The sequence below is a fragment of the Lonchura striata genome, chromosome 5 (assembly GCF_050655825.1).
Source record: "Lonchura striata isolate lonStrDom1 chromosome 5, ASM5065582v1, whole genome shotgun sequence".
In the NCBI taxonomy this organism is placed as follows: domain Eukaryota; kingdom Metazoa; phylum Chordata; class Aves; order Passeriformes; family Estrildidae; genus Lonchura; species Lonchura striata.
The window spans coordinates 9,907,949-9,930,581 of NC_140707.1; the positions used below are offsets into that span (position 1 = coordinate 9,907,949).

Genomic DNA, 22,633 nt, shown 5'->3' on the forward strand with positions numbered 1-22,633 from the left:
TCTTGCAGGGTGTATTCAAACCCTGTGATTACGATTCTGTGTCATTTGCCTTGACATTATGTTACTCTTAGTGCCCACATCTTACTGCATTTGCCAAGAACTGCTGGAGAGTTAAGAGCCCTGTGCAAACACAGCGAGGTGCATTATCCTGGGAATTCTGTTGGCTCTGCAGCTCCCACAGGATGAGGAGATGCCATCTCCGTGGCGAGGCTTGCTGCAGCACAAGGCAAACACTCCCCAGGCTGCCAGGCTGGCAGCATTAGTGGGAGCTGATTGATCAGCAGCACGGTGTTGCTGAGATATGGATTTGTAGCTCAGCTTTTTATCACCGAGACTCGCACGAGGCAGTTCCTTATTTACAGACTCTGCCTCTATTAAGTGACATTATTAGGGACTACTTTTGTTTAAGTGCCTCGAAGGCTCAGCATATTGGTGGTTTATGACATACAAGCTGTTTGATGCTGATGGTTTAGCCCTCACTTTTTCACAGTGTAAATAGGACCTGCAGCACAAGAACATATGGTATGTAAAGAAATTAAAGCTAAAGTAAATGGCATTAAAACAAATTCAAATAGAGCAGTAAGATACTCAATATTAATTATAAACCTGTATTAAGACTTTTTTAAACAGGAAATAAAAGCCTGAATATCAAAAATAACCTTTCAGCTGTTTTTTTGTTTTTTTTTTTATTTTAGGGACAATTTCAGAAATTACTGTGATTAATTTCCTTATTAATCCTCATTAATCCCTATATAGTTAAATGAATAAAATAGGATATCTCTTAATAAGTGGAACTAGTTCTGAATACAGGATTAGTTGTTTACCTTTTTCGCTTCTGGGTTCATAACACATTGCCTCTGATACATAAAAAATACATTATACATTCTTAAATGTTTATTACAGCAAATGCATTTGTTTCTATTTACAAATGTACATTTAGCAGCACAAAACCAAAAAAGTCCTGCAAAACTCCCAGCCTAATGCTCACATCCCATACTAGATATCAACAAAAAGGAAAACTACCTATTCCTAACTTTGTAATACTATAGCAGCTTATTAAAAAAAGGAATTTCATTATACTTTCATGTAAATAGGAAGATTTCCCTAATTATTGTTCTGCAGATAAACTCCAATCGTATGTACTTAAATTGTAATTTCAGCACATGCCTAATTTATACCGCCCAGTTTTATATGTAGCATTATTTCCATCAGCCTGTAATCCAACTCCATCAGAGACAGGTTTTTGATACAGCTTTAGTGCACTCTGACAAAAATTTTCTCTTATGATATCTTCCTTCAGTTAAATAGAGCAGCAAGAGTATTTTAACTGCCACTGCTATTGTGCATTTTGACTCACTGAAATACCTCTTTTCAGAACAACTTACTTATGATCTTCAGCTTACGTTATGTTTCTTTTTCTTTGTTTCTTGTATCTCCTTGGTTGTTTGCAGCAATAATGTATCTCATCTGTGTAATTTTACAGAGAGCAATTGTAAACAGAGTTCTCCATTCTCCTACCTACACATAAAGACATGCTGAGAAATATATTCATGAATGAACCAGCACCTCAAGTAGGATCTGATTTTAGCATTTTCTTAGGCTTCAGGGTAAGAATTGTATGTGGCAATGCTTCTAAGCACAAAAATCCCTAACTTCAATGCTGAAAAATATGCCAACGCTACCACTGACACAGTCAATACAGACTGAGAGCAATTCCTACTAATGTGACTCTAAGGATTTTCCTTTTAGGGCAAATCTAAAGCAGGTGCTTACAGGTAATTTCACCTCAGCTGTGTGGCCATTACTCTGCCATCTCCAGGAACTGGCTAGCTCAGAAAACCTATCCTCTAGTTGGCAAGCAGCAGCACAGACTGAAGCAGGGGTCTGAGCTGCCTAATTTGGCAATATCGCTGGCATCTGATATTCCCATTTACTGTGTAAGTCAGCAACATGACAGAAACTTCCCAAAATAGGAGACAAGCCCTCAAGGAAAGCTGAGCAGTTTGCTATAATAAAAACAAAGACTGCTCTGACCTTATACACTTTGGAGTCACAGCATTCACACACCACTCAGATTTCCTGTTTGAAAAAAGGCAGTTAGTAGCCAAATATAAAGTGCAAAATTCATGACACTTTCCAGGCTTTGCTCACTTCAGGAGTGGTACCTGCCCTGGGCAGACAGACCCTTCAGCAGCACTCCTGGCCATTTGGAACCTCAGCCCAGGCCTTTCCTCAGTTTGGACAATCTTTTTTTTCCAAAACCTACCTCAGGCAAGTATCAACAAAACAGCCAGTTCTCTGTACATCTGCTGCCATTATTTGCTGTGAGGAATTCTGTGTTTGAGTTAAAAGTGCATAGCACAGTGACTCACTAAAAGAAGGAATCTGATTAGGCAATTGCCTACGTTTCCCCTCCCCAACAATTTACTTAGTGGGTAATCCAGCCTCAGTTATGAACATAAAGTACAGATATCCACATTGAGAATTTACTCTTCTGTAAAGGAAGTATCTTATGAACAGATGGAAAGACCTACCTCTTTACCAAGCACTAAAGGTAGAAGGAAAACAGGTATCAGGCACAAGAGCACTTCCATTTAGATAATTCCTCCTCCTAGATACAATTAATGGTGAAAGAATTACAAAAGCTTGTCACTTCATTGTCTTTCCACACATTAGCCTTTATGAAAACAGGAAATGGACTCTGCAATCCCCATCTGCTCTTTTTCTTCATATTTTAAATTAAAACTGGAGACAAGAAATCCTGCACTAGGGCAGGAATTGTTCTGCTGAATATTCACTTTGTCACTTCAGTGTTTCCAGAAAAGTTGATATCCTGTTTTAAGTACAAATCTTCCCAGAAATTCCTTATCAACACTAAGACAAGTGAGGAAAAAGATGCTCAGAGAAATTCTGTTTGTGTCTTCTCTCAGTGTACACAGAATTCAGGTCAGTCTCCTCTGGGAAATGTGTATTCCATCACAATTACAAGCTCCACCAGAGCTAGAGGATTCCTTAACTTGGTGAGAAAGGTGAGTTTCTGTTCTTTGGGGGTTTTGGTAGGTTTTTCCTTGGTTAAATGGTTAACACAATTTGATTTGTGAAGACCTAAATGTCTTGTCCTCCACTTCAAAATGTAAGAGAAGGAGTTCCTTCTTTATGCCCACAAGTGAGCAAACTCTAAGAACAGCAGCTCCAGTGGCTCTGGCATTACAGCAGGTGTGCAGATTAGAGGCAGGTGCCCAAGGTGTCTTGCCTCAACACTGCAGTGAAAGAAACAAATTCAAACTCTCAGGCCAGGGTATGACTCATATCCTTACTTACTTCCTGCTGCTAAACAAAATGTTAACAAGAATTTTTGCTTTTAGTAAAGACAAACTCCACTTCAGCTGCTCAATACAAATGAAGTAATGGTACCTGGAGGCTCCCTGGTGAAGGTGGCTGCCTTTATGGAGGCTAAACTCTTACAGGATTTATGTGTCACAAACTGTAGCTGCCTGTAAGGAGTGTTCCATAAAATTCTCCACCTTCACAGCACAGGACTTCAGCCACATGCTCCTTCTTCTTATTCTGAGGATGGAGTGGGTATGAAAGGGCAAAATCACAGCTTTGTTTAAAGATTCAAAACACCTGGGAATAGCTGACGGCTCCACAAGTGCTGAACAGAGGTAACAGTCAAACATGCTTCTGGGACAAGGAAAAAACCTATATTCTTCTGTGATCATTCCTGAGGATTTTTCTCATGAGAGCATAAAAAGAAGTTGCTAAAAACATTTTGTCACTGATCTTCCCAAACTTCTGTGAAGTCTGTCTGCATAAGGACAAATGAACATTGAGATTATTTTTCCCTTTTCATTGCATCACCTGACCTTTTGGCCAAGTTAGGAAAACTACTTTTGCAGCCATACTGAGGAACATGAAAATATTCCTACATTGAAATGGAGATACACTAAAGTATAATTTTGAAAGAAAAATCTGCAAAACTATTACAGAGTCAAGTATTCACTTCTTAATGTTTAAAATACAGGAGCAGTTTTGCCTGCATCTGTCATCTGTACTGCACTTTATACAGAGAATTTCAGAGTATTTTTCCAAAGGGCACAGCAGAAATATTATCTGTCTATAGTTCCTACAGAAACAAAAGGCAGAGAAAGATCTTGGCATAGAGTCTAAAAGTTCAACATTTTACTGTACATATTCAAGAATAATAATTTATTAATGTCATAATTTATGTTTTATTATGATCCTCAAATATTGCAAATCCTTTAGAGACCACCAGGCCTACTTAAGGAATCATTAATTTACATAGTAAGAAACTCTAATACTTACATAGCTGTGACTCTTAAGGAAATCTGAAGGGTTGCTTGTGCAGACTTTATCCCCTTCCAAGCCAATTACTCTTTTACAGATATTTGATTTGGGGTCATTTGGGCTTTTCACAATTACAATATCTCCTCTGAGAGGAAAAAAAACAAACAAAAACAAACAGAAGAATTCTAATTACAAACAATTTTGCTTAGTACATGAGCATCTATGCATCCACTCCAAAAATATTCACACACATTAAAGAAGGTCCATTGTGCTGAAAATTCTTGTGCACAATTTTGATTTCTTCAGTTTTACTCAGGTGTAATTTTACAGAGTTTTAAAAGTTGAGTGAATTTTTTGTTATTTAGATGATTTATGAAACATTTAAGACTACAACCTGAGACCATTAATAGCCATAGTTGGTTTTCAAGACCAAACTGCTTAGAGAAGAAGTTACATTCACTCAATAGAACCATTTAGTGGGAGGAAAAAAACTATTTTTTTTTCTATTTTTTTGTACAAAGCTGTGAAGGTGACAACAGACTAAATCCAAACTGAATTTTGACAAGCTGTTCATTGGGCTGTTTGTGCTGATAACTTTAACATCCTTTAGACACAATGAAAAATTACAAGTTAGAAGCAGAAAAATACACTAAAAATAAAGGGCAGAATGTGGTTACTGACAAGCCCTGGCAAAGAGAATGTCAGATGTGGTCTCAAGAGAGGAGCATACTTTCGAATGCAATAAAAGTGGCGGCTGAGGCTCTCCGAAAAGACAATATCAGAGTTCTGAATGGTTGGTTCCATGGAAGGTCCAGAACACTGCAAATTCAAAAGAAAGGAGAAAAAAAATTATTATTTCAAACTGCTTCTTTCTAAAATAAACTTTTATTCAAATGATATGCTAATAAATTAGAAAAGGTGGCATGTAGAGAACTAAAAGTGAGTTCCTCCAAGGAATGTGTGATGCATTTAAAAGCTGAGGGGAGCCTCTAGAGCACCTCTAACTCTGTTACAGCTCCGTATTTCCTTGAGATTGGTCCTGAACTGCACTAGGTGCTACAGGTCCTTATGGACTCCTTCAGCGCTGCATCTCCAAAAAATTTTTAGGAGCAGTGCTCAAAGCCATACTGGCTTACCCCTTGCTCTTCTCTGTGACACAGAATCATCACAGAAGCTGCAGGAGCAGCTGACAGCCAAACTCCTACATGCCCAGCAGCAGTATCTGCCAGGTTAAGGACCTGGGGAGGAGGGGCAAGGAGCATAAAACATCCAGAAATCTGGCCTGAGTGTGAAACAAAGGCATTTTCTGTTGGTGACTCCAGTCTTTTTTAAAGGATGGACTCTGCAAAAGGCTTAATCAGTTTCCCATTTACTTCAGTGATGCCTCAAGCAATAACACATCAGAAAACATGAATGCCTAAAGAACAAATAATTTTCAAAAGGGCTGGACCTGTTTCCCATAAATTGTGTTCAGTGCTTCAAAGAAAATTAAGAAACCTGAAATACTGGCATCATCACATAGAAAAATGTCAGCATTACAGTTTTATCTTCTTTTAAATGTCATGAAAATGAAGAGTTACCACAACAATTCCTCCAAGGTACTCAAAGGCACAGTGTGCTATGCAGCCATATTGCACCGTGTAGCCCAGAAATCGGAAGGTTTTTCCTAGGGCATTGCGAAGCATCCTATAGTGGTACGGTGCCCAGCTGGCTCTACAGAAAAACAGAAGAGGGTCATTCATTGGAGAACAAGCAATCCAACATTTACAAACCCATCTTTTGAGTGTAACAGGTGGATTAAAACCCAGCAGTGTAATGAAACCAACAAATAATCAGAGCGACCTGAAGAGGTGGATATAGAAATAAGGCATCAGCTCTTTCTGTTCTCAGCTGCAGCACAGTGCTAAACTTCTGCAGCTGTAAAACTTTTCTGACCCCTTTTCCCAAGTATTCAAGTCCAACTCTGATTGGGAGATCCAGTTCCTGCAATGCTAATCTAAATAAAATGTTTCCTTATCAAAATTTGGTGGTTACACTTAAGGAAGTGGAAAATATACTGAAGTAATTGAAGCAAGCTCTACGTTCTGCAAAACACCTGCCCCCTTAAACTCAGTGTTTCCTTATCATGAACTAAAACCACTGCAAGATTTCCCTCTTTTACTAAGATGGGTCAATAGAGTTTGCTGAGCAAATACAGTACATTGAAAGGAAAAAAAAAGGAAAAATGCTGTGTAAAATATGGCCACTTCAAATGAAATAAAGACATTTCATTGCATTTCACTAATTAAAGATAGGAATTTATAGGTTCATGGCTTTATTTTCACTCTCACTAGAATTTAATGGTAGTTTTACCTGACTACATTCAAAAGACAACCATTATTGCAAATAATTGCAAATATTCTCCAACAAGTTCAATTCCTTGTTTTATCTACATAAACGTCATTCACCATCTGACCATTTTCGCAGTAATAACCCAAAATACAATGGAAAACAGAAAAATCTTGAATTGTGTCTGGCAGATGCAGCACCCAGCACGCTACAGGACACACTGCAGGAACTGGAGCTGCTCCCCTAGAAGGGGAATGCACTTTCAGCAGAATCCATTCTGGTGAGGCACAGAAGTGGTTGGTTCTTCTCAATTCAGTGCACCCAAAAAGCACCAACCAATGCCTTACTCTTAGGCCAGACACACTGAGAGCCCAGAAATGTGAGACAGGTCACAAAAGAAAGTGGGGGCACAGCAGATGAATCTGAGTTGCAGAAATAGGTGAATCCAAAACTACGTTTTGAGAGAAGTCCATCATCAATCCTTCTTAACAGCACCTGCTAGAAAGGAGCCTCATCACATTGCTTCTCAGTTCAGGGAGAAAGAAAAATACTGTACAAGCATCCTCTACTTTTGACCCTTGGTATTCAAAAACCTTATATTAACATATTAAGATAGTAGGGAATCTAGGTAACTGTGGGTATTGCAGGTAAAAAAGCATTTACAAACAACGCATTACAATGCCCAGAGTACACAGATCAAACTGGGACAAATAAAGAATAATAACATCAAGAGAATGTGCAAACCTCCCATGCCAGGAGCTGTCAGGTTGTAACTAAAATGTTTTTATTATGAAACTCGAAACAACAGCTCTACATCTCAGAAAACAAGTTCCAGAGTGATTGCAAGCCGTTTCCTTTTGGATTTTAGGTGACACAAACAGGGACAGTTATCCTGGACATGTGTGTCCCTGGGATGCTTGTGAGTAGATTTGGGAGCTATTCAGGGAAACCCAGGGCTCAGAGTGAGCTTTGCCTGCTGCCAGAGCTCCCATGGTAAAAAGATAACCACAAGGACAGAACATGAATGGAAAGCTCTCAAATTTTATTCCCAGTTCTCTTAAAATAAATTCTTAACTCCTGACACATAGATTTCACCAACCCCTTCTTATACATGTAGTACAAAGGTTTTTTTTAATTCTCAAGCTTATCAGATTTTATGATAACAATCAAAAAATTTTTTTGCTTTTAAAAGCTTTTGACTACTACCCAAGAAAGTTAATTTCAAATGAAGATACATATATACCTGGATTATGCAGTCTGACCATGCCAAGGTACCTCCTGAGGATGGGACGGTTTTTTAAATGTTAAGGTTTATCTTTAGACATCTAACATTCATTCCAAATAACCAAAATCCTAAAAGTTTCCATGTAGTTTTAAATAACAACTTCTAGTTAATAACTGGTTGCAGCAAGTCCACCAGACCAAACTAGTTTATTTAAAAAGAAAAAAAAAAATCCACACAGGAATAAATAACTTGAGCATCATTAAAATAGAATTGCTTCCTCTGAAAACCTTGTATCATTATATTTTTGAAACTATGTCATATTGTTGATCACAAGGAAGTAAACAGCTGAACAGTTTTCCACATCACACAATTTTAATAGAAAGTACCATCAGCAGGCAACTCCACCAGATCGAATATAAGACCATTAAGCACAATAAAACAAATTATTTAAGTCACAGGCCCCTTGAAAACTTAATGGCTCTGTAGTATAAACATCCTTATTGCAGAACTAATGGCCTAAAACCTGTTGTAATTACTTCCAGGTACTACCTACTATCATATAGCAGGTAGCTGAAAAATGTCTACTGAAATCAACATTGGTTAAAAAAGGTCACACATCCATATTTATCACAAAAAACACAATTTGGTTACTTTACCACAACTGTACAGTAGTAAAATACACAGCAAATAATATGCAAAATGTAATTACTAGTATCTTCTGCTCCCCTTTCCTTCCATAGCCATTGCTTTCATCACTCGGGTTTTTGTTTGTTTGTTTATAAAATTAATCACAGCTAGCAGGGTAGAAATCACTTTGAGCCTCATGAATGACATCCAAGAGATGGGAAAGGATTAGTTCTCAGTTGCTGCCAGTTATAGCGCCAGGTGGCTTTTTCTGCAGCGAAGGTGTTACCGATAATCCCATTACATTGGTACTAAATCTTGCAGACATCAAAATTATCACCAAGGTTCCTTTTCATCCCATCCTTTCCAAATGACTGGAAGTCGCTTCACCTGAAAGAAGTCAAATCCACATGCAGCTGCTGTTTTAGCAGCCAGCGGACTCCCTGAGAATGCCAATTGTGATCCAATTTCGCTGTGCTGGTGGCCCCCTATTCCCTGTCCAATAATACATCTGTTAAAAAATCCTACAGCTACAAATCAAGTTTAATCCTACCAGGGACCTCATGTTGGTCTTGTCTTCCAAAAAGGCAGCAGGTTTTGCCGTCTATCTCTGCCAGTGTCTGGGGAATACTCTTTAAATCCCAGCTCTACTTAGAAGAATAAGCTAAGGATCACAAAACATGACCTCAAAAACCCTGATATGACTATATTCTGACCCAGAGGCATTCATTCTAGGTGAAGATTAGAACTTTGCATAATAAGATTACACAGCAAGTGAATGATATCAAGGGACTATCCATATGCAGCCGCCTGGTTTTCTATAGACAGCCTGTGCTCTGCAATATGCAGTGCAGACGAAACAGAGCTTGGGCTTTCTAGCTGAAATAAAATAGATTCACATAAATTAGTTGGCCATTTCCAGATTCCTAAATCCCCTATTACATCTTTTATTGACAGCTCCTGTGAGGATAGCACAAATGGTATTCTCTTTGTACTCTTCGCTTCTGTAGCACTTGCACTCTGAGGGAAATGTACATAGGTTGTCTAGAAATTAACATCTTGTTTGCTGTAATCTTGGATTACAATTAGCTGTGTACATAATAAAATTAGAAAATCAATGAGCAGATTTATCATTTTCAGAAAACCAACAGCATTGTGTAAGACAATTTAAGTCATGGCGCTGAATTTTTAAATTCAGGAAAATCAAAGTTGCAGGCACTGAAAGTGTGACTAAACAAAACACTGCACTTGGCACTAAACAGATTTTTCACTTTCATAAAAAATTTCTGGTAGCATTTGCTTTATATAATGTTTCCCAATTCTGGAACTGAATATGTTGTGAATTGTAGTGAAGTAATGTATGCCACTGAATATATAGAGAGAGATTATCAGTCTTTCCTTCCATAACATAAACTCTTCTGCTAACCTTCTCCAATTCTTACCAGACACCTTTCTCTATGCACCACCTCTTTCCCACCGAATTACTCTGAGATCACTATAAAAAACAATCCAAAAACCCAAATGACAAAAAGACTGCACACTGACTAGGCCATTTAAATATTTATGTTTGAGCTGTTATTTATATTAAAGTATTATTTTAAAACTTCTGCATTAAACTGATGTTACATGTGCTAGAAGAATGAAGTGTGTGTATCTTGTTTATTTGGATGCTTCCCATATTAGATACAAAATATGCATTAAATAGATTTAAAAATATACAAAATATAAATACAGAAAATGCTTTAAATATTTTAATTATAATCAGAGGATTCTGAACATCTAAAGCAAAATTAAGAACAATTTTCAAAAGGTCCCTCTGTGCTGGAGATTAGAAGAATTGCTTTTTTATTTTCAGCTGTTGCTTTACTCTGGAAGAAACACTAGACTTGGTCTGGAAAATGTGAGGAAGCTGGGTATTCTGGAAGAGATAACTTTTTTACACACTATCTCTACTAGGCACTGGCAGTTTGTCTCCAACGAGAGCTCCTTCAGCTGCTGATCTCAAGCTGACAAGGAGTTTAATCCTGTAAACATAACACAATTGGCTGGTGTTAAATAACCAGAGACTACCGACAAGAATGAGCAATTTCCCAACACAGATTTCAGGTATTTCTCACTGGTTCTATTTACCTTTGGGAAGCAGCTCCTAACACTTGCACAACCCTGAATAAAATGCTGTTTTAATGGCCAGATGCATTCCAAAGCTTGTCCTCCTCTGCAGCTCCATTCACTCCTCTTTGCTGAACAGTGAAATCCAGACAGCTGAGCAAAGGCATGATCATACATGGCAGGCCTGGGCCTCAGGGATGCCAAAATTCACTTTACAGTCTTCTGACAAGGTCAAAGTCAGGACAAACACCAAGGTCTGGCAGTTACCTTTCTGGTAACTGAGAAAAACAGGCTGTGCCTGTTTCACAATGGTCAAATAACTACCTGTGTTTATCTTCAATTCCAATACATTCATTGCCTTGACACACAGACGTATCAACATTGAAAATTCACTTCAGTTTAGTAAGACAAAGCCTAATTTTCAGATTAGGCACTAAAAATCTACAACCCTAAAAAATCTGAAGTTGTCCTTGGCTCATGTGTCCCCTGCACTTCCCAGCTGACACATCATGTGGAAAGATGACTTTGGAAACACTACTCAAAGCAGCGAAGAGAAGAGAGGTGAATAACTCCCCTGTGCACTGAGAACTAAAAAAGCTGTTTACTTAAAATATATTTTCATTACAAAGCAGATGGTTTGCTGGTAAAAACCAGCAAACCCAACAAAAAACACCACAAACAAAAACACCACAAGCAAAAATCCCAAAGCACCTCCACATCAAACAACCCCTCCACATTTCAGTACACCATCAGCAAGACTATTTAGAAGAAACACAATTGTCTCCATCTTATTGCCAGTGTTGGTCTCAGAGAGATTGCCATCATGGAAGAGGCTCCACAGTAGTTTAGAAACACAGAAGTCACAAAGTATCAAATCTTTAAACAAACGGGAAATCAAACCTGACAGACAATTAAACGATAAACAAACCATTGAATATGTGAGAAATAAAAAAGCAAAAAACAAGACCAATTTTAGCACTGTCAGGAAATAGCAGTGAAGAATCCTTCTGCATGTTTATCAATACTCCCCAGTTATGAGCATCAACTTCTAATAAAATAGCTTATGCACACTCTGCATTTAAAAAATGTGTTAAAAAAACAGAAGAAAGGAAACAAGTCAGACAAGAGAGTGCTCAGTATTTACTTTTTCAAGTTACCTGAATAGAAGAAAAATGCAAATCAAGTGCTTATCACTGCTGTTATTCTGCAAAAATGTTGACCGCTTTCCCAAACTGCTTTTTAGTTACAAAGTTCTACATACACACATGTACATGGACTCAAGGACTTTTTTCAGAGCAAAATGGTACTTCAAAGGAGTTTATGCAGTAAAAATTAAGTGTAATCAGTATTTTTTCTCATTGCTCAATAAGATTTTATTTGTTATTTCTGAGCTGTTTTATGTTTACACAAGTTCTATAAGGTCTTCTCCACTTAGAGATACAAGTATAAAAAAGTTCCAAACATCAATAGATGAGTGCAATGATATTCAGTCTAAGTTAATCCCCAGACATCCAAATCCATGAATAAAAATTCATCAGTTTTAAATACACTGAGCCTATTAAGCAAGAACAAAAGCATATGCACAAAAGAGCTTTTAATATATTTCAAAGCCCACAAGAGCCATGGTCTCATTAAAATTATAAATTACACAAACATGGAATAAAGATTCAAACTGCAGTGCAGCTAAGCAGATTACAGCAAACCCCGCGTTCCATATGATAACACACCATGGCCCTCCCAGATGGGGGCTTGGAACAAAAAGGCCATCACTGCAGCTAGGGAAAACCTCCTTGTGATCTCTGCTTTCTGTTCAGCAGATGACAGCCAAATAATATGTTGATTATTCTGTTTGTGCTGCTAAGCTTGTAAGATGGAATAAAAGCGATATGATCTATTGTGAACTCCATGCTAATGTGTTGCTCCACTCATAAATAATATACTGAATTTATTCTGAAACTATCTTTTTATCTGACTTCCAGGTTTTAAAAGCATGAACTAAAATAGAAAGCCAGCATAAGCTATTATTTAATTTGATGGTTTAAAATAAAAGATACAGCTGACACAATAATACATGTGAAAACTGACTACTTAGGAATCAAATAAGTAGAGGTGCCTTCCTTCAATTTAGCAAATGTTTCTAAGCTGAGGTGCTGAGCACACTCCAGCCCCACAAACTGCACCCTCACTGATAGCAAACACATCACCAAGCAGGGCCAGCATGGCTCATTTTACCACAGACATCCACCCCACACAAAACTTTCAAATGAGAACACAAATACTAGTAAAACAGAAAAGCAGTACAGAAAAAATCACTATATAACTTCATTAGTACTGCCTCCCTGAATTGCTTCTTAAAAACTATTTAGGTTTTTAGTAAGTGATAAGATTTTATTTCATCTGCAACTGCTCATCTGGTTTGTTCCAGAAGTACAGAATGTGGTTTACCCTTTCTTCCATAATACATTGCTTTTCTAAAAGGAAAACCAGTGACTGGTCATATATCTCCTTTCACAGATATTTTCTGTGTGCTAAGAATATTGATGATATTCCTACAACTTAAGGTTTGTGAATCTAAGATCTTTCGTACCAGAAATGTTAAAATTTCTATTAAAAAGTCACTGTGGCTTGGCAACAGCATGAGAACACCAAGATCAAACAGTGCTTCATACTTTTAGGACCAATGGAAGAACAATCAAAAAACGACGCACAAGGAAGCACGAGGCTCCAAGAACGTGCAACAATTTTTGCAGACAAATAAGAGCAAGGTGCAAAAAAAAAAAAAAAAGCTCCATTACCTTTCTTCTTCTGCTAAGGACACAGTCACAGATGTAAACCACAGAAATATTGAAAACATGGCTACTGAAGAGACACAGATATTATTCTAATAAACCTTAGGGCTAAATCTTCAGAAGAATTACCTCTTCATTGCAAAGAAAGAAGACATTCTATTCTTTCCACACAAAAATTAGTGAAACTCACATTTCCAGCAGCACCCACAACTAAATTAAACTCACAATTCATTTTCAAGATTATTGTTCTGCAGGTTTCAGTAATATTGTGTGTCCCATTTGCAATACACTGAGTAACCACTTACAGGATTGTTATTTCTAGGACCTTGATAACATTTTGGTTTCCCTCAATCTGTTTCAGTACCTACAGTTTTAAATGTTAATTCATTTTTATTCCTTTTACACATATTATCTCACACAAAATGCATTTAGTACAAATGACAGCCCTGCTCCCAGATAGATGCCCCTGAAATGGGGTTCCCACAAATACAGCACTTCTGGTATGGAACTGGCAGGCTCAGTGTAGGGGATGGAAGCTGAATCCACTGAGATAAAGAATGATAAAAAAAAAAAAAAAAAAAAAAAAACAAAAAACCACCAAAAACTAGCTATTCAGTGCTTCCTGATGGTTTGTTTCACCAAAACATTTGAAGCAGTTTAAGTTTGCCAAAGTAGCCAGTTGTGAATCTGGCTTTACAATGAACTTTACTAGGTTGCTTGCTTGTCTTATATCCAACTTTATAATTCACACTGAAAAATCTCGGTTTTACTTCCTGACTACTTAAAGGCCAAAATGCCTATTTTCTTTATCTGCCCCTCAGTGATGTAATTAGTTTACCATTCTAGTCAAACTTTTTGAAGACCAAGCAATACACATCTCTACAGAATTATTTACTGTAGCACACCCTGGTTCATGCCCCACTCTGTGGTTGGCCAGAGTGCTGTGAAAGTTGGTGGGAGCTGAAAAATCAAGCTAGCATTCCTGTCTGGAATATCTACAGGAGACAATAACCAGAAAAGATCATTGGAGAGTACTCTGGAAACCTGAGGTTCCTTCTATGTTTGTGGGTCTCACCAGGAAGCATGAGAAATACAAGGAAAATAATCTCTATTAAATATAGCACTAATCTGTATGATGCTTATTAAGATACTTAATTAAACTCACAATTCACTTTCAATATTATTGTTCTGCAGGTTTCAGTAATATTATACTGTACAGTTCTGAAATTACAGAAACATAAAGTAAGTTTTAAAATAATTTCTTGTCTTCAGCAGATATTATTTTAACTCATGTCTCCTAATTTAGTTCTATTTTTAAAGAGCTGTTTAAATTTGACACAGGTTTAAATTTTTTTCCTGTTGCTCAGGATACCCACAAGGATGAATTTAGGTAACATTCAGAGGCTTCCTGGGTAAGATGTCTTATGAAATATCATACAACTGGCAAGTCCTAAACACTCCAACTGACTGGATAAGCAGTCTTAAGGCTTTTTCACACTGAAAAAAACAGGCCTTTTGGTGTCAGAGCTTCCAGGATTAAACATTCTTTCCAGTTGTTGGCTCATGGCCTGAAGATCCTGCACTTTCAAACTTACCCCATTCTAGCTAGTTCAAAGATCAGGAAAATGAAGCCATCTTCTTTGCAGCCATAATCCACGACCCATGCTGTTAGATACTTAAGAACATCTCAAAAGCAAACTACCTTGTTTCAGCTGCCAGCAGGAGCTCAGCAGGGCGTGGGTCACATGACTGCAAGGCCAGCCTGCTCAGGTGACTCAGTGGCTAATCTGATTTGGTGACTATAAAACTTTAATCAGTACGGTCTAATACCAGCACATTCCACAACTGATGAGCCAAGCAGCCCGGAGATGGAACAGCAAACACTAATAAGATTATGAATCAGAACTGCCACTAGGACGTGGTTTTCTGGTTCTCTATCCCACACGCAAATCCTGCAGAAAAATATCACTGAAAACTGGTCTGGCAGACATTCATAAATGAAATACATTTCACATAAAATGGGCTGGCGTTTTATTCCAAAATGAACAGCATTTTGTTCAAACACAAGAGCATACGTGAATCATGCAGCACAATTAAAACCCAGCAAAACCATTAATTTGCAAGCAAAGACAACAGAACACATCCCTCAATAACACCCTGTTGTTAAGGAACACTGCCCAGAAAATACTGCTGGTGTTAACTGGAGGCCCTATGAGCCCACATGCGTAAGCCATGTGGCAAAGAGAGGCCAGGACAACTGTGCTTCCTCTTATTGATGCCTTCTGTCCCTGTGTGATCACTACTAACTGATGAGCAGAGGCTGGACAGAGGTAAAGAATAAAGCAGGGATTGATTCAAAGGATCTCCTCCATGGATCCACCTTGGGCAGCACCAGAGCCCAGCCAGGGCTGCACCCAAATGACCCAAAATGTCCCAAAATGCACGAGCGCTCCCGGGGCTCTCCCTGGGATCAGTTCTGCTCCATTGGCACCTTGGAGTTCATTGTCCCATTCCAGCTCCAGCCCAGGCAGCCCCATCCTGCTTGTTTTTCTCTCTCCAGCCCACCGTGTTTGTGCTCCTGGGCTGAGATTTGGATCATTTGTCCTTGGTGCCCAGCTGGAGAAGGAATTGTTTTGTGCCCCTGCTCTGTGCAGAGAGCTCAGCATCCCCTAGTGTGAAGCTCAGAAGTGCACACTAAAGCAGCACAGAATGTGAGAAATAGAAAAGCTAAACCTGAGGCATCATTATCAACCACAAACAGCCAAATCACACTTCAAGAGCTGCTATTCTGGGGAAACCAGGATTTCCCCCAAGTGTGCAGGGTACAGTTTTGGAAGAGAAATGTCAAATGTTCTTGCAGATCAAATTCCAAGTATAACCCTTTCCTAAATATTCTGATAGCTCTCTCACTCACCATTGCATTCCCTCCATTTTCTTTTTCCCTTAGGGAATTTTTATCCCAAATCATCCTAATCCATTTTAGAATCTGCATTTTGCACAGACAAATAGCTGAATTGGACCAGCAAGTTTGCAAGAAGAGGAAAACAGAGAGCTTGATCCACAGCACAGTTAGAATTTGCAGTTAAAACTGACATCCCCATTTGACCAGGTCTAGGTGACAACATGTGAGCTGCGAGGAAGGAAAGCTGATTATTCCACAGTTTGAGACATCCCAAAATAGACAAAAGATGTTTAAACACTCTCCAATGAGCTGAGTATGACCCCTGGCAATTGCCATAGCTCAGCTGAAAGAAATAACTTCCCAAGACACTTCCTGAGCACTGGAAATCGTTCCCATGTTCCTTAGCTTCTCTGCATTTCCATTCCACCCTTGGAGCAGGAACAGGAGGGTTTATCTACCTCATAATGTGCATTTCAGGTTTAGGCTGATGTCTAGAATTACAGTCCCTGTGGTCTTGCTTTCTGCCAGACAGCAGATGCTAGTTGGATCTCCTACAACAACTGAAAATTCAAAACTGGACATGTGCAAACCTTCAGTATCATTCAAAAAGAGTGAAAAAACTATTGTTATTCCTGCAAATGAAACATCATTGATTTAAAAATAATTAACTAAAAATAAATATTAAATTAAATTCCCATTAAATAAGTTCTTTCTCTGAAATTTGTCTGATACACAGGTAAAGTCAAATGTTGTAAGCAGTATTTTCATAAGCACATATGCAGTTGGAAAGCTTTACTGTATTAAAATGTTAACATTCGAAAAATCTCCCACCTATTGAAAAATAGCTTATTTCCACTCGCTGTCTAAATCAGTTGGACTTTAACTGCACCCATGAGGATAAAACGTGACTGGGGAAAAATGAACAACACAGAAGTACTGCTGTATTTTAAAAGTTCAGTTCTCATACTAAAAAAATTGTATCCATGATTTTGTTATATATAAAACAGTCTCTCCCACTATAAGTTATAATGTAAGACACCGTTTCTCTGTATTTGGAAGGATATCTACAAAAAAAATTGTAACAAAAATGTCACTTTATTTAAAAATCCCTTTTTTTTAATGTAAAAATCCAATTTTTATTCTGAAATAATTACAAAGTTCCCAGCTAGCAAGAGCTGGGAGGTTGGGCTGACCTTTTCCATGCAGCTCCAGCTCACAGGACGCCACAAAACAAAACTATGAAGAAAGTCAATCAATAGCTCCAAGTCAGGTTAGGGAGCTCAATCAGCCCAAGGAGGGAACTGACCAGCACCAGGGTTTGCTGGATTGGAAACAGAAGAGGAGCAGGGAGTGAGATTTCCTCTTTTGCAACCCTGACCCACTGGATCAGCTCCTAAGCCACTGAGATTGCCAGGAAATGTGCAGTTTATCCAAGAAACACTAAAAATGGTAGGGGCATGGCACAATCGTCCCATTTCCAAAATACTTTCATTATGTGTGTTCTCTTTGCAACAGGAAAAAGAAGAAAGAAAAAAAAAGAAATAGAAGGAATTATTTAGCCTCTAATTTCAATTGGCCTGTAGGAAAATGAGGTTAAAAAAAGTATTAAAAACCCTTACATGTCAGGCAAGCAGTAATGAAAGAACAAAAGAGGGCTCAGCCCTGAATGTATGTTCACCTACCCTGTGAAGTTAAGACAACCTACAATAGTGAATTTTAACTAAAAAAACAACAAAGCAAGGAAATACTTTGTGTTAATGAAGTAAGAGAAGAAAATGTACTGCTTGGAATGGGAAAAAATCATCCCAGAGACTGAGTTCATCACTGGATTCTCTTTCTGACAGGCAAGCAGTGACTTATTAAAGATATCCTTATCACTGGGTCATGAGCTTCTGAAACAAAGCTGTCCAACAGATATCCTGTGTCACACACACCTGCAATATGCAGGGACTGGGGCTCCAGGAGGACAGCACAGTAAGCACAGTAAGAAATGACAGTCACTGTGATGTTTAAAAGTGGAGAACTCTCCCTGCGCTTCAGGCTCCTCTTCAGTCAGACAGAATTCACCCCACAGGATCCCACTGACAGAAAGAGATGGCCAAACCCTTTTAGAAGAATCGGGAATTATGCTTTGGGTCTTTAGTTTGTTGGTCTTTCCTGTTCCAGATATTCACACCTCATTGTTCACATATTACAGAAGTGAAATTAAATACCTGTATTTAATTCTTGCCATGGTTTCCAAGGTCCTTTGATTTTCTCCTCTACAGATAGATACTTCAAACTTTCACTAAGCAAGAATCTATACTAAAATTTAAGTAGTATTCACTGTCTCACAGTTTAGCAGAAAATACAAAATCTTAAGACTACCTGATACTCCTGATAAAAGATTTTGACCTGTTCACTGCTTAGCATGTGTGGAAGCTTGGTCAGCAGCAAAAAGAGCATCCTTTCCCCAGCTAGGGACACATCATGCTGAAGTTTCATGTCCCTGAATTTGAATTGGATATGAAGGAATCACTCTGAGGTTCAGGACTGCCCACATATTGCTGCTCTTTCATGCTACTCATATTTAACACAAGGATTTTTTCCCCTCAATTAAAAAGATATTCAAGAACCACAGGTGTTCAGCAATTTGGCTCAGAACAACAGTAAACATTGTTCATTGGAATTCAACAGCGAGAGTGAGGGATTATAGTATTAAAGCTTCGTTTTTCTATTCTGCTCGTACAAGTGTCTTCAAGCAGCTTGGGATGCATCTGAATCACCAACAGATGAAAAACAAACATAAAAATACTTGTGGTAGCGGCTGTTCTGTATACTGACAGGGGCTTCCTTTGCTTTCAGAGCACCAGAACATAGAGCGTTGACTGACAAAGCAAACATACTAGAACTTGTCAAAGCATTTTAATGTCGTTTAACTTTTTCCACGCTGATCTTGCTCCCAAGTTAAGGCATTAACCACACGCTCGCTACAGCTCTGTGGCTATGCACAAACAAGCAGAGACCCAAGTATACTCACGTACCACGTTACACGCAGCCATGGAAATACATTTTACAAGTACTTTTCCCTTGCAGGCTCTTTCCGAAGGGGCTGATGCCGCGCTGGGCGAGCCCGTCCACCCACGGCCCGCCGCACTCCCGGCCCTGCACACACCCCGCGGGTATCCCCTCCACAGCACCTGTACCGCACTCCCCGCCCCGATCCGTGCCCGCTGCCGGCCCCCCAACCCGGACAAAGCCCCGGTGCCCTCGGCCCCAGACACGGCCCCGGAGCCGCTCTCACCTCCCCGCTCGCCGCCGGGCCCTCCACCGCCCCCCGGCTCCGCACGTGCCAACAACGCGGGCTCCCATTGGGCGGCGGCTCCCCGAGCCGCTCCCCCATTGGCGGATCCCGGCCCGGCCCTCCCGGCTCCGACATGGCGGCGGCCGGCGGGGCGCGGGGCCGCACCAGCTTCCAGCGCCGGCCCGGGGCCGGCCCGCGGCCGCCCGCCCTGCCGGGCACCCGGCCCGCGCTGCGCCGCGGGCAGCTGCTGCTCTCCAGCGGGCTGCCCTCCCTGGACTGTGTGCTAGGTTGGTGGGAGCGGGACTGGGACCCGGTGCTGCGCCCCCGCCGCCCTCCCCTCTGCCGGGCCCTGCCCGCCCGTAACCCCGGCTGCTCCCGAGCTTCTCCTTCCTCCCCTCGGTCCCGGGGGTCGCGGGGAGGGCGGGAGGGGCGGCGGTGCGGGGGAGGAGCCGTGCCGCGCTGCCATCGCTCCGGGCAGCCTTGCGGAGCTGCCCCGTGAATGCGCCTGGCAGCGCACGGCTGGGCACTGCCCCGCGGCTTCTGACAGGCGTTCGGCTGGAAAGGCCGTGTGTGCTGCCAGGGTTTCTGCCAGGGTTTTGCCTGGACAAGCCGCGTGTGCTGCCTGGTTTTCTCCTGGACAAGCTGTGTGTGCTGCCAGGGTTTCTGACAAGGTTTCGGCCGGACAGCCATGTGTGCAACCAGGGTTTCGCCTGGAAAAGCTATGTGTGCTACAAGGGTTTCTGTCAGGGTTTTGCCTGGACAAGCCATGTGTGCTGCCAGGGTTTCTCCTGGAAAAGCCGCGTGTGCAACCAGGGTTTCACCTGGACAAGCCATGTGTGCCACCAGGGTTTCTGCCAGGATTTCGGCTGGAAAAGCTGTGTGTGTGCCGCCGGGGTTTCTGCCAGGATTTCGGCTGGAAAAGCCGTGTTTGCCACCAGGGTTTTGCCTGGACAAGCCATGTGTGCTGCCAGGGTTTCTGCCAGGATTTCAGCTGGAAAAGCCGTGTTTGCCACCAGGGTTTTGCCTGGACAAGCCATGTGTGCTGCCAGGGTTTCTGCCAGGATTTCAGCTGGAACAGCTGTGTGTGCCACCAGGGTTTCTGCCAGGGCTTCTCCTGGACAAGCCATGTGTGCCACCAGGGTTTCTGCCAGGATTTCGGCTGGACAAGCCGCGTGTGTTGCCAGGGTTTCTCCTGGACAAGCCATGTGTGCTGCACGAAGGCCGGGTAGTTCGGGTTCTCTGCTGCGGCAGGTGTTGGGGTGTGTTGGGACGTTCTCAGTTTGTCCTTTCCACCTTGCTCACTACTGCTGCACCATTAAAGTGCCCCCCTTAGATAAAGCGCTCTGGTTTTGCTGTCTGCAGGTCTGCCTTTGCCTGCTGTCTGTGTCGGGGTGTGAGATGGTCCCCTGGACTCATCTCTTGTGGCTGCTGGACCATCTGTGTGGTGAGCTGGCACTTCCCCTTGGACTGGGACCTCATTCATTTGCTGCTGTAAGCAGCGTGGTTTATCTGTGTGCACCAGGGCTGGGTGATCCTCTAACTCTTCACACAGTTGCAATGCATCTTTGATGTACATACATGGGACTTTTAGGTGAGAATGGCCTGAGTTTAGCTTTCTTCATTCATCCTTGGAGTACACAGAATATGCCATTTTTCTCTCTAGGGATACTCCGTATGATTAATGATAATATAAAAGTTACATTCATTGTATAAAGGACTTTCCGCAGCCTGTATTGTGTGTGTGTGTTTCTGCACTTTATCAGGGATTAGGATCATTGTGGAGGAAGCTCTTGCTGCCTGAGAGAGAAATATTTCATTTAGTGAGTGTACTTTGCAAAGCCTTTTAATTGCATGAAAAGCAGATTTGCATTGACTATTCCCTTTTAGATGCAGTGGATTTTGTACAGCATGGCTCAGAAGAAGTAGACAGCTCCTGTGGTGGCAGTCTCCTAAAATTCTAGGCACTTGCTAACACAATTAGTGGTTTGTTATGGAAACTGAGGACACTTCTAATAAACCCAGGATCCCTCCTATGTTTTCCTTGTCTTTTAAGTATTTAATCATTTCCTGAGCTTACTAGTATATTTACTTCACCATCAAGGAAATTCCTTGTCCCTAGGAATAGCAATTTATGAAAGTATTTTTAGATGGTTTTTTTTTGTGTTGTGGCATCTCTGAAAACCTGGGCTCTACAATTCCTATAAACCTAGCTCTGAAATCCCTGATTTTTGGAGGGTGATTGGAGGATGAGAAAAGAGGAGGCCAGGAAAGACTTATGCTAAGCACGCTGAATAGATGCCAGTTCCCACTGGAGCCAGGCATGTTGGAACACACCTCCAGGTGGGTGAACTGTATGGAATCACTCATTTTGGAGGCTGAGGAGGGACCTCTGCAGCCTTAAAGCAGGCTCAGCTCTGAATTCAGAGCAGATTGCTCAGGGCTTTGTCCAGTGGAAAATCTGCAGTGGCAGAGATTTTGCAGCACCTCAAGATAACCCAGTCCAATGATTAATTATTTTTGTAGGGAATTTTCTTCTTCCTTATATCCACTGGGAGCCTCCCCTGTTTCAGCTCCTGTTTGTTGCTTGTTGCCCTCCCAGTGCACCTCAGTGAAGAGCTCAGCTACTGTTGTGGAGTCTTTGCTTCTTCTCTGCCAAGGTCAGGGTTGAATGTATGAGATGTGTATTTCTTGTTGGGACTCAGATGTTTATTAGTTCTTATTCTACAGTCTCACCAACCCTGAGTTCTACAGCACTTCACTCTAACAAACTAAAAATGGAGCCAAATCTCCCTCTCTGCAAGGCCTTTTTAGGATAAACTGTCCAATTAAGAAATTACACCTAAATTATTTTCACTTTTAGCCCAATAACCAATCATGCACTGTGGACTTTTTTATCGAATTGCACAAAACCACCCAAACCCATGGAGAAGAAGGGTAAGAAGAAGGACCAGCCACTGCCCTATACCTCCATCTTGCTTTGTATCTATTACTATATTCTAAACCCTTAAACTCTGAGTTTTCCACCCTGTGATGTTACACTCTTCTATTCAAACTCCACACCCACA

The 22,633-nt window shown here is 40.7% G+C and overlaps 2 protein-coding genes across 7 annotated transcripts in view; one reads left to right on the forward strand and one right to left on the reverse strand.

The window, feature by feature from the left end:
- Positions 1-19,609, reverse strand: part of IMMP1L (inner mitochondrial membrane peptidase subunit 1) — a 31,632-nt gene extending 12,023 nt beyond the window's left edge. The window contains exons 1-4 of one of the 2 annotated variants that reach the window (XM_021536723.4): positions 19,569-19,609; positions 5,889-6,021; positions 5,039-5,127; positions 4,327-4,453 (exon numbers count right to left, since the gene is read on the reverse strand). In XM_021536723.4, coding sequence (XP_021392398.2) covers positions 4,327-4,453; positions 5,039-5,127; positions 5,889-5,993 — 321 coding nt within the window. In that variant the 5' untranslated portion in view covers positions 5,994-6,021; positions 19,569-19,609. Of the gene's footprint in view, positions 1-4,326; positions 4,454-5,038; positions 5,128-5,888; positions 6,022-14,978 lie in introns of both variants that reach the window. The other variant, XM_085579591.1, reaches the window with a different exon arrangement.
- A 77-nt stretch (positions 19,610-19,686) lies between these two features.
- The window catches only part of ELP4 (elongator acetyltransferase complex subunit 4), a 140,139-nt gene continuing 137,192 nt past the window's right edge, over positions 19,687-22,633 (forward strand). For all 5 annotated transcript variants that reach the window (XM_021536708.4, XM_085579586.1, XM_085579585.1 and 2 more), the window contains exon 1: positions 19,687-19,855. In XM_021536708.4, coding sequence (XP_021392383.2) covers positions 19,702-19,855 — 154 coding nt within the window. In that variant the 5' untranslated portion in view covers positions 19,687-19,701. The remainder of the gene's footprint in view (positions 19,856-22,633) is intronic.